The sequence below is a fragment of the Mycteria americana genome, chromosome 15 (assembly GCF_035582795.1).
Source record: "Mycteria americana isolate JAX WOST 10 ecotype Jacksonville Zoo and Gardens chromosome 15, USCA_MyAme_1.0, whole genome shotgun sequence".
Taxonomy (NCBI): domain Eukaryota; kingdom Metazoa; phylum Chordata; class Aves; order Ciconiiformes; family Ciconiidae; genus Mycteria; species Mycteria americana.
Genome location: NC_134379.1, coordinates 1,595,063 through 1,606,107, shown reverse-complemented (window position 1 = coordinate 1,606,107; position 11,045 = coordinate 1,595,063). Strand labels below are relative to the sequence as shown.

The window sequence follows — 11,045 nt, the reverse complement described above, 5'->3', positions numbered from 1 at the left end:
GCGCTGTCGAGAACCAGAGCGCTGGAGCGCAGTGAAGAGGCGTACGACGGCACAACGGGATGAGAGCACCGGCACGGCCGAGAAACAGAAATCGAATTAAGGGTGAAGGCGCGGAAGGGCAGGCTAGGAGGAAGGGCAGGGGGAGAAGATCGGCTCCCTGGGGACGTGCTGGCCAAAGCGGCTTTGCCGGCGGCCCCCCCCGCCCGGAGGCCCCGTCGGCCCGCGGGAGGAGCGAGGGAGGGCGCGTCCCCGGCAGCGGGGCGAGGCCGCCGCCTCCCCGCCCCACGCTACACCCCGCGCCGCCGCCGCCATTTTGTCCCAGTCCGTGCGTCTCCGGCGAGCGGCTGTTGCTCTCGCTCCGTTGCAGGTCCCGAGCCGGTCCGAAGGGCGTCCCCGTAGATGGCCAGCTTTCCCCTGAGTGTTAACGAGAAGCTCATCGGTGAGGGGCGGGCGCGGCCGGGGCAGCGGGGCTGGCTCGGCTCGGGCCTGGGGCGGCCGGGCCGGGAGGGCGGCCGCTGCGGGGCGCGGCTGGGGTTAACGCCGTCCGTGAGCGGGGCTGGTTCCGCGCTCGGCCCCTCGGGGTGGCGGAGGTGCTGCGGGAGCCACCGGCTCTGCGGGCGGGGAGCGGCCGGGGCCGCGTCAGGGCGCGGGCGCACGGCTGCACCGCGGAGCGGGACCCAAGTGCCTTCCGCTCGGCCGCTTCCCTCCCGATCTCATACGCCGCCGCCGCCGCAGCAGCTCTCTTTGGGAGGAGAAAACCGCCTCGGTCCTCCTGGGTTTAAGAGTGGGATGGCTGTCGGTTACACCGCCCGTTTTAAACTAACCAAAATGCATTATTCAAAGCGGTTCCTTCGGCTGAAGCTGCTTCCTGCCATTAATGGGCAAAATCGTGTTAAATAGCACTTAGGTGACATCGTTCCTTTCACAGTCGCTGACCCTTTCTTCCCAGACGTACAAAGTAAGTGGGTGCTGCCCGGGGAAGGCGCGGGGGCGGCGGCAGGGCCCGCCTGCCATGGCGGGTCCCCGGGGCCGCGGCCTGCGAGGGGAGGCGGTGAGGCCAAGGCCCGCTCCCTGCGGCAGCGTTCGCTTCACCCTGGCACCTGGGCGACTGCCCGCTACGGACTTACTCCTGTCGCCGATATCCGCGTCCGACAAGTAAGCGTGGTGGGCGGCATGGGTAACGGCTTTCAAGCTCTGGGCCGGCACCCGCAGCCTGGGTTGCAGAAAGACAGCGTGGTACATGCAGTTACATTGTAAAGCGGGGCAAAAAGAAGCAACTGATCTGATCGCACAGTGCTAACTTGTTTCCTCTGGGTGTTGCTTAATTTATTTTTTCTGAAGGAGGGCAGGATATTGAACTGTGCAAGTGTACTCTCATTTTTCTTTAAAGGTAAAAAAAAAAAAAATTACTGGGCATCTTATTTGATAAACACCAAAGTATTAGGTCAAGTCGGAGCATAGTTCTACTGCTGTCTCTACAGCTATAGTTACAATAAGTGAAGTAATAGTTGGTTTCAGTAAATTTTTAATTTGAGTTCTGCTTCTGATATCGAGATGTGGTATTACTCACATGATCTAGGATGTTTTACACGAAGCTGTTACTCTTTAGTGGCTCAAATCTCTTTTGCAGCTGAGGCTTAGTCCTTTGGTTATACAGAAGTGACAATAAGACACCTTCCCTGATTACTTTAAATGTCATGAAATAAAAGCAAAATAACTAACATATTGCCTGGTTCCCTTGTAACCTTTTACAATATGCTGACTTTTTTTAAAAAATGGAATTTCCTCTCTGTTTTCTTTTTAGCACGATCACGCACTGTAGGAGAACTCTTAGCCCCAACTTCTCCTTTTGACAAGAAGTGTGGACGTGAAAACTGGACTGTTGCATTTGCTCCCGATGGATCTTACTTTGCTTGGTCACAAGGGCATCGCATAGTGAAGCTGGTCCCCTGGTCTCAGTGCCTTAATAACTTGTAAGACAAAACCATATGGCTTTTAATTCACCTGAAAAACTTAAGAATTTCAAAATAGGAGATAATCTATTAAAAGCTAAAACGCATGTATTGGCTTTTTAGGCTTTGACATCTTTGGGAAAGACCAACTCTTTAAAGTAACAGCTATTGTTTTATCTCTTTCTCTGTGGCCAGTGAGAGAAATAACTGCATTGCAACCTCACAAAGGCTATGGAGGAGTGATTTATAAATTGATTCAGATGCTCTAAAATAAGAGGAAGTTAGAATGAAAAGGAAATTTTAAGACTCAAGCAGATCTGGACTTTTAAATTTCCTATCAGAAAGCTATTTGATTTTACCTTTTAGGGATTTACTTAAGGGCGAACCTCTTTCCTTATCATTCCTATTAGAATGCAAGTTCATTTCCAAAAGACACATTTCTTCTCACTTGCAGGTTGCATTAATGAAGTTGGTAACCAGCAGTTCCATTTTTGTAGCTGGTTACATTTCCCCTCCCAGCAAATCCCACCTCCTCCCCCCCCTTTTTTTTTTCTGTTTCTGCTGGTGGGTTAATTGGTATTCATATGCTGGCCTCAGTATCTCTTCCCAGTATTTAACACTCGTAAGTGAATTGCAGGGAACTTCTTGCTCATTTAGCAGAAAGTCTTAGAAATTTCTGTAACTCATTTTTCTGTAAATGCTTTAAAAATGTTGTTTTTCACAGTGGATTAAGTTGATATATTGCTCTCTGCAGAGGTAAAAATGTGTACAAAAGTATTAGTATTATATTGTGTAAGAAGGTTTCCAGGTGTTAGTAATTTTTGACAGTTATAATAAAAAGCTGCTTTTATAATTTGAAAGTAAAAATGCATCGTTATGGGCCTCCAAAACGTACATTATGGCAACTCACAGATTTCTTTACATCTTAAAGACTTTTTTGTTCTATTTATTTTTCAAGACACTTTATGCTATTTTTTGTACTTTTTGTTTGTTTTGCAGCTTGTTGCATGGCACAAAGAATGTTGCAAATTCTATCAGTACAAGACTTCCAAGGCAGAATAGCGACAGCGGTCAGAAAAATAAGCCTTGTGAACATATCATAGACTGTGGTGATATCGTCTGGAGCCTTGCTTTTGGGTCTTCAGTGCCTGAGAAGCAGAGCCGCTGTGTGAATATAGAATGGCACCGGTTCAAATTTGGGCAAGACCAGCTTCTACTTGCAACAGGCTTGAACAATGGGCGCATCAAGATATGGGATGTATATACAGGTAGAGTATGTGAGAGGAAGTTGGCACTTTATGCAGTAGTAACATCATTAATACACAGAATGAATTGCTTACAGAATTTTAATTGGGAACTGAACCTTGAATACAAATTAAGTAATCTAAAAAATGCATGAACTCCTGCAACTAGAAACGTTCAAATACTGCTAGAGGAAGGAACAGACTCAGGTCATGCTTTGAGGTGTAAGTGATGGAAGACCATTCTGCAGCCTTGTTGCTGCAGAGTGGTGAAGTATGTGATTGACTTTGTGTATATTGGTTGTTTACTCTAAAGTCTTCCGCTGGATTGTAGTTTTAATTACTTTCAAACAAAGGAAACTTTCAAAACAGGAAGTTGCTCTCTGTTCTTGAGTATGGGGAAGGATTATGTTGATGATTGCTTCTTTTTTTTTTTTAGAGTAAATAATTGTTCAAATGACAAGAGACTGAGTCTTAAATTAGGGAATCTCAGTTTAGCTGGTAGCACAGCTGCTAGGTTGGGAGAGAACTTCTCAGCTTTAAAAAATGAAACTAATGACTATTGAGTAATTTGTTGTTATCTTGTAAATTTAAGCTTAGAACAGAGATGTCTGTCAAAAGACAAGTCTTGCCTTATTTCTGAGGCATATGGTTTTAGTGTATAGATTTACTAGCTTTTCAGGAAATTGCTTCTCAATACAGAAGAGTCTAAAAGGATACGCATGCTTCTTACTGTAGGGAGCATTTCTACAAAGAAAATTTGGCTTTACATGCTATAATTTTGTATTCTCTATTTGTATCCATAAAGCATTTGATCTGAATAAAAATACAGTCCTTCATTTTAAATTGTGGTGTTTTCACATAACAGGAAAACTCCTCCTTAACCTGATGGACCATACAGAAGTGGTTAGAGATTTAACCTTTGCCCCAGATGGCAGCCTGATTTTAGTGTCTGCGTCCAGAGACAAAACACTGAGAGTGTGGGACCTGAAAGATGATGGTATGCATTTTAAGTTTTATCTGCTGTAATGCATAAGAGAAATATCCACCTACTCTCCTCTTTTATTGCTAGAAACTCAGTTAGATCGGGATTTCTTAAAAAATTAATTTTGCTCTATTAGTCACTCACTCTGTATGCTCTCTTGACATTCTTTATCTATATGCACCCTAAAGGTATAAGCTGGTATTGGGTTAAGTCAAAAGAGTGCATGAGTGACCTTTTTGAATAGGGACATAAGATTTAGAGGCTGCATGACAGAATTTTTATTTCTGTGTAGAATGCCTCTGCAAGATGTTGTTTGGAAAAATAGTATAAAATTTTATAAGGGAAGAACTAATTTGGAAAAGCTTTTCAGTTTGAATTTGTAATATTTAATGAATTCTTACAGGAATGTCTTTCTTTTTAGGAAATATGATGAAAGTGTTGAGAGGACATCAGAACTGGGTATATGGTTGTGCATTCTCTCCAGACTCCTCTATTCTCTGTTCTGTTGGAGCTAGTAAAGCAGTATGTGTCAGAGTTTCTTGTTCATTAAATCTACTGAATTGTGTGCATAATCATTTTAAATCTAAGTAACATTAAGCCTGTGCTCGGTGTCATGAACTTCTAATGTTTTATGATGATGTAAAAGCGCATGAAATTAAACTAGCAAATGGTGCATTGAGGCACTGATTTATGAATTAAACTTGCACTGCTTTTAGCTGAAGAAACTGTAAGCATTCTTTGAGAAATAGTTCTACACATCTGCACGTGTTTGTAGTATAAAACCAAAGACAACTAAAGCTTCCAGTGTTAAAAGATACTTAGATTAATGCATAAAACTATTTTGTTATTGATTTTATCCTTTCTATTTCCTGCTCAATGAAAAGGACTTTTCAAAGTCTGAGCCAGTCATGGTATCTCCCGCTGAACAAAAATGTTTCTACATGTTTTCCAATACAAATGGCACTCGTGTCTAAAAGATCTAGAACGAAGGACAGCACACTGGTTTTGTTTTCATCCATATCGTAATGCCCTGCTAGAGAACTGAAAGCAGTGCAGGTAAAGCACGTATGCCATAAGCTGCTTTTCTTAGCACTGAGGAATTAGGATAAAACAGAAAGAGGAATTCGGTCTAGTTACAGAGGCTTTGTAGGTACTTTAATGACGCCTAGTGATGCTGAGTAAAAAGCACAATTCAGTCATTGGATAGCACTTTATATGGATGACTGTTCAAATGCATTTTATACTTTAAATTATCAGTGCAGATTTGATAGAGGATAGTTGAGGTCTGGGTTTTGTTTTTTCTTTAAATAGAGCAGATGTGGATGTATACATTGATATCTTTAGGCTATGTGTTTTCCATAAGCTTCTTGCTTTCCCTGTCACAGGTGGTGGCAGCAATATTGGTGTGATTGAGGTTAAGCTGGCACCACTCACACAGGAGCACAATGGTGTTACCTGGGCAGAAAGAGTGGCATCTCTGGCTACCAGGCTGGGGGCGAACTTTACCGTAGGACGAAGTAACCTTGCATTCGACTGCAAGGTGTACTGTACGTACGCAGGTGCTGGTTGATGTCCACTTTCTGCTTTCTTTCTTTCTTTTTTTTTTTTTTAATAATTTTCACAGCAGTGAAACACACTGACTCCTAAAACTTAGTTTCCAGTTTTATGGACTGTTGGGGTCTCCTTAGCGAAATTGGTCAACACGTGTATACCTGATTGTAAAATGGTTCAGTTTTAGGAAGTATGTGAGGCACTAAGGCTATGTTTGCTTTGGTCTAACATATAAATTTATCCAAGATGTCAGTATTTGGTCTGTGCAGTAAAACTGAGTCAGGGGAAAAAATCAAGGACCCTAATGAGCTCTTTTAGGGACATAACATCTTATGCTAAAGACTTACATTTTCGATAAAATTATGCTGCAGTACGTAGATGGTTCCTATTAAGTAATTCTGCACAGTCTTTATTTTGATTATATATAATGTACAACTGCATGTAAAATCTCAGAATACTATAATCTTTTATCAATTTTTATAATACAATATGCAATTAGCCGGGTAAACTGTAATATTAATGTTGGTTTTTATTGTTGACTTGATTTAAAATGCATAAATTCTTTCTAATAATGTGGTTAGACTTCCCTGTTGTTTTGCCAAAGACATAACTTTTGGCTGTGAAAATTCTTTTTGCTTGCAGTATCTGTTTCTCTTCCTAGGCTGACGTTGGTGATCCAAGCCAATTGTAAACAAGTGATCTTAAACTCAAAGGGATGCCACTGGAGTAACAATATGTTAACCTTACATTTTCTGTCTGTATATTTCTTAAAATTTTGGTAGTTACTGAAAAGAGGGGACTGTAGAGTTTAACCCTATTTATTTCTGCATATTTTAATAAAATAGTTTTGTAATACATTGTAAACCAGTAAGCTACATGGTTAAATTGTGTTGCCTTTATCTTATATTTTGGCTTATTTTGTTAATAACATTTAACAAACTTGAGTTAGAACTTGCATGTCTGCTTTAATTATTTTTAAAAAACTTGATTTAATCTGAATATGACACTGAGCATATTTCTTAATTGTAGTAATTCATAATGCTTGATTTTAATATAATCCTAAATAAGACTAGCAGCTATACTTAAATAAAAAAAAAGTAAATGCTTCATTGCACCTCTGAGCAGAGCTATAACATTAGCTTATTTAATTGCAGGTTTTTCTCTGGGATATGGATAAATACTCCATGATACGGAAACTTGAAGGACATCACAATGATGTTGTAGCTTGTGAGTTTTCTCCTGATGGAGCTTTACTGGCTACTGCATCTTATGATACTCGAGTCTATGTCTGGGATCCACATACTGGAGTTATCCTTATGGAATTTGGGTAAGTAAAGCAGTCAAATCTGGAAACTTTCTCCTAGAGTGAAGATGACTACCGAAAACGAATGCGTTTGTGTATTTAACTGATAATTAGACTTGGGAAAAACCTTAGCAGTGGCTGATGGAAATCCTAAAGTGGCAGAGCAGTGGAGATTACTATTCTATCTGAGAAAGAATTTAAAGCACTGATATTTTAATGTGTACTAATTTAACCATCTTCCACAGAGCTGAAGTGTTCAGTACTACAAAAGATACAGTAATTCAAACGCCACTCCTGATTTTGTAGTTAAATGTTCAATCCAGTTTGTCTTCCTCAGCTTTGCTAGTCATGGCTGAAGGAAACACTTCCATAGCTCTTAAACATTATGCTGTTCGCTAAGTGTCTCTCTATCTTCAGGCATCTGTTTCCCCCTCCTACTCCAATATTTGCTGGAGGTGCAAATGACCGATGGGTCAGATCAGTATCTTTTAGTCACGATGGACTACATATTGCAAGCCTTGCTGATGATAAGTAAGTATGAGGAAAGGTTTGTTAGACTCCTCTAATTCTTCCCATAAACTTTTAAATACTGTCAGCTATTTTTTTAACTTAGAAATTACTTCTAATGGTCTTGGTAAAAGTAGATGAGTTATCTGGTATACATTAATGTTCATTCTGAATGTAGAAATAATTAGTCATGTACAGAGTAGATGATCTGAATAACTGAAGTGTGTAACAGCTGAAAACAGAAGAAGTGGGGTTGTAAACAGTGAAAAATGTAAATGGGGTTAATAATGCAGGTAAGTCTTTTGTATAGTAGTAGATTCCAAAGTAAAAAAGAGTATTGTGACCTCGAACTCAACTTCTGCTAACACTGCTAATAGTATTTTGAAGAACTATATTTTAAGAATATGAAGAATGCTTTCTCAAGATGACAGCAAAGGTATTAAACTATCTACAGGAGGGTTTTAGGTTTTTTTAATTTGGACAAGCATTGTTGGGATTTCCTAGCATATAGAACCGTAGAATCATAGAATCATTTAGGTTGGAAAAGACCTTTAAGAACATCGAGTCCAACCGTTAACCCAGCACTGCCAAGTCCACCACGTGGCAAACCATGTCCCTAAGCACCACATCTACACGGCTTTTAAATACCTCCAGGGCTGGTGACTCCACCACTTCCCTGGGCAGCCTGTTCCAGTGCTTGACAACCCTTTCAGTGAAGAAATTGTTCCTAATACCCAGTCTAAACCTCCCCTGGTGCAACTTGAGGCCGTTTCCTCTCATCCTATGGCTTGTTACTTGAGAGAAGAGACTGAGACCCACCTCTCTACACCCTCCTTTCAGGCAGTTGTAGAGAGCGATGAGGTCTCCCCTCAGCCCTTTTCTCCAGGCTAAACCACCCCAGGTCCCTCAGCTGCTCCCCACCAGCCTTGTGCTCCAGACCCTTCCCCAGCTTCGTTGCCCTTCTCTGGACACGCTCGAGTACCTCAATGTCTCTCTGGGAGTGAGGGGCCCAAAACTGCACACAGCATTCGAGGTGCGGCCTCACCAGTGCCAAGTACAGGGGGACGCTTAAGAGAGAGATTGTCTAACTCTATAGTTCAGGTTATTGCTTTCTGCTGTTGAAGGCAATCTTTTATTTCAATTGGCAGAGTTAAAATGGTTGAAGTAGTACAGATCAAGGTATGTATCAGGAATGAAGAAGTCACAGCATTTCAGGCAAATCTGAAACACCTTTTACACATATTAAAATGTTTATAAAAATTCCCTGAGCTCTGCTTCAGACTAGTTTGTTGTGCAGCATCAGAGAAAATATCAGGCAGAATTAAATATCTACTCTGATAACTTACTACTTTGTTCTTCCCTTTTCAGAATGGTAAGATTCTGGAGAATTGATGAAGAATACCCTGTACAAGTTGCACCTCTGAACAATGGGCTCTGCTGTACTTTTTCTACTGATGGCAGTGTTCTAGCTGCAGGGCAAGTATATACTTTTTTTATTCCTGAAATAATAAGGTAACACAAAAGGTTGAAAACAGTGGCCAAGTGTTCTAAAAATCTTCAGTTGTGGCTTGCGACTTCATGCTTCTGACTTAGTTTTGCTTCTGGCACTATTTGTTTAAACATGCCTGGAATAGCAGTAAAATCAAGAAGCTGATAAACTCATTTCTTATCTTTGAGAATAAATAAAAGACAGACCCACAAACGTGGATTGGAAAAAGACCATTAGATAATCAAGGGCAGTTATTCTGTTTCAGGTGGTATACTCAATAGCTGTTGGAAGATCGGCTCAGGCCTGTCACATAGATAATCAGCAAGTTGCCTATTGTGCTTCTATAGCTTAAAAGGAGAACTGGCATTTAGTGTAGATGAGTCTGGAACAGCTAGAACTAAGCAACAGGAGGTCAAGAGCACATTCCCCCTAACTAGCAATGTATGTGAGAATTTGTACTGAGTTGAAATCATTCAAGTGGGATAATTCTGGTGGTTTTTCTTTTTTATTTTGCGCAGGACACAGGATGGCAGCGTGTACTTCTGGGCAACTCCGAGACAAGTTTCCAGTCTCCAACATCTATGTCGCATGGCAATTCGAAGAGTGATGCCCACCAGCCAAGTCAAGAACTTGCCTATCCCTTCAAAAGTGGTGGAGTTCCTTTGTTACCAGATTTAAATTAAAAAAAAAAAAAATCAAACTGGCAGGTGGCCCAGCTGCTGAAACTGGCTAAACACTTTAAAGAATCCTCAAACTTTACAGCCTTTAAGCTTAAAACTCTACAGGTTTTCAAGAGCTATTTAAAGTGATAACCTAAATACTATTTTGTCAAAATGCCTGACAGGTAAATTTTTAATATTTATAGAAAACACAGTAGAAGTATTCCTGGTGTTCTCAATTTTCTAAAATATAACTGTGAAAACATGTACATATATAGACATAAGCTGCTACATGTTATCAATGTACCTTCAAAAATTGCTTTTATGATTTTTAATGTGTATCATGTATATATTGCTTTGGTAGAGCCATCAGATGCATCTGTGCTGTAAAGTGGAAGGATAGCTATTATTCTGGGACACTGAGTTAGAAAAAATATTGACTTAAGGAAGCTTAACTCTCTGTATGTATGTACATTGGTTGGGGTTCAGGAAACTGATCCGCAGATAAGAATTCATGCTAGTTTATTTCATGAAGAGGTACAGCGTGGCTTTTTAGAGCAACATGTGGCAAAGGGAAGTAGGTTACGGTAAGGGTTGGAGTATATCTAATGTAAACCCAGGAATGGTGCCTGTGTGTCAGCTAAAGAAGGCCTTAAATTCCATAGCAGCAAACCAGGTTAAATTTCAGTATTGGGCAGTATTAAAGAAATATTTCCTTACATTTCCAAAAATCTAACTACTGTATTATTGCCTGATACTTTGTCTGTAATGAAAGAAATTTACAGACTCAGTTTATTACTCTTTAACCCTATAATATCTCTTCGGGGGTGATTATTGGTTAATGGCCAAAGATAAGCAAAATACTTGGTTTTGCCTTCTGTTATTTATCTGTACCTGCAGATATAAAGAATGTATGCATTGCATAAAATGCCTGATTATATATATTTTTTTGTTGAATTTTTTATTAAAAACTTGTATAAAAGTTTCCTGATACCGCATCTGGTGACTGATTTGTCAACACTATCTGCCTGCGACAGTTGTAGTGGGAATCTGCTACTGCAGGACTCTATAGTTTTCCTTTCAGGACCACAGTATACTAATCCTGGTGAGACTTACTGCAGGGAGCTACGGCAAGATCTTCCAACCTTTTATATGGGCAAAGGTCAAAAGTATACGTGATGTAAGTGTTTCCCTGCTCCTGCATGGTGCAGAATGTAGGAAATGGAGTTCTGACTGCAACGTACATCCATGGCAGCCACAGGCTGTTAAACTGGATGCACTGAACATAGCTCTTCACTCCCTTGCTCTTCCAGAGTACTGTTTTGGTAAGCCCTTTCTTTGTTGTATCAAGTATTACA

General features: G+C 40.7%; 1 protein-coding gene across 1 annotated transcript; it reads left to right on the top strand.

The window, feature by feature from the left end:
- Nucleotides 1-279: 279 nt before the first annotated feature.
- On the top strand, nucleotides 280-10,678 carry WSB1 (WD repeat and SOCS box containing 1). The gene is made up of 9 exons (XM_075518458.1): nucleotides 280-439; nucleotides 1,805-1,973; nucleotides 2,952-3,220; nucleotides 4,062-4,193; nucleotides 4,600-4,700; nucleotides 6,884-7,056; nucleotides 7,450-7,563; nucleotides 8,908-9,015; nucleotides 9,547-10,678. The coding sequence occupies exons 1-9, from the start codon at nucleotides 400-402 to the stop codon at nucleotides 9,704-9,706; spliced, it is 1,266 nt and encodes a 421-aa protein (XP_075374573.1). The 5' UTR covers nucleotides 280-399; the 3' UTR covers nucleotides 9,707-10,678.
- The last annotated feature ends 367 nt before the right edge of the window (nucleotides 10,679-11,045 follow it).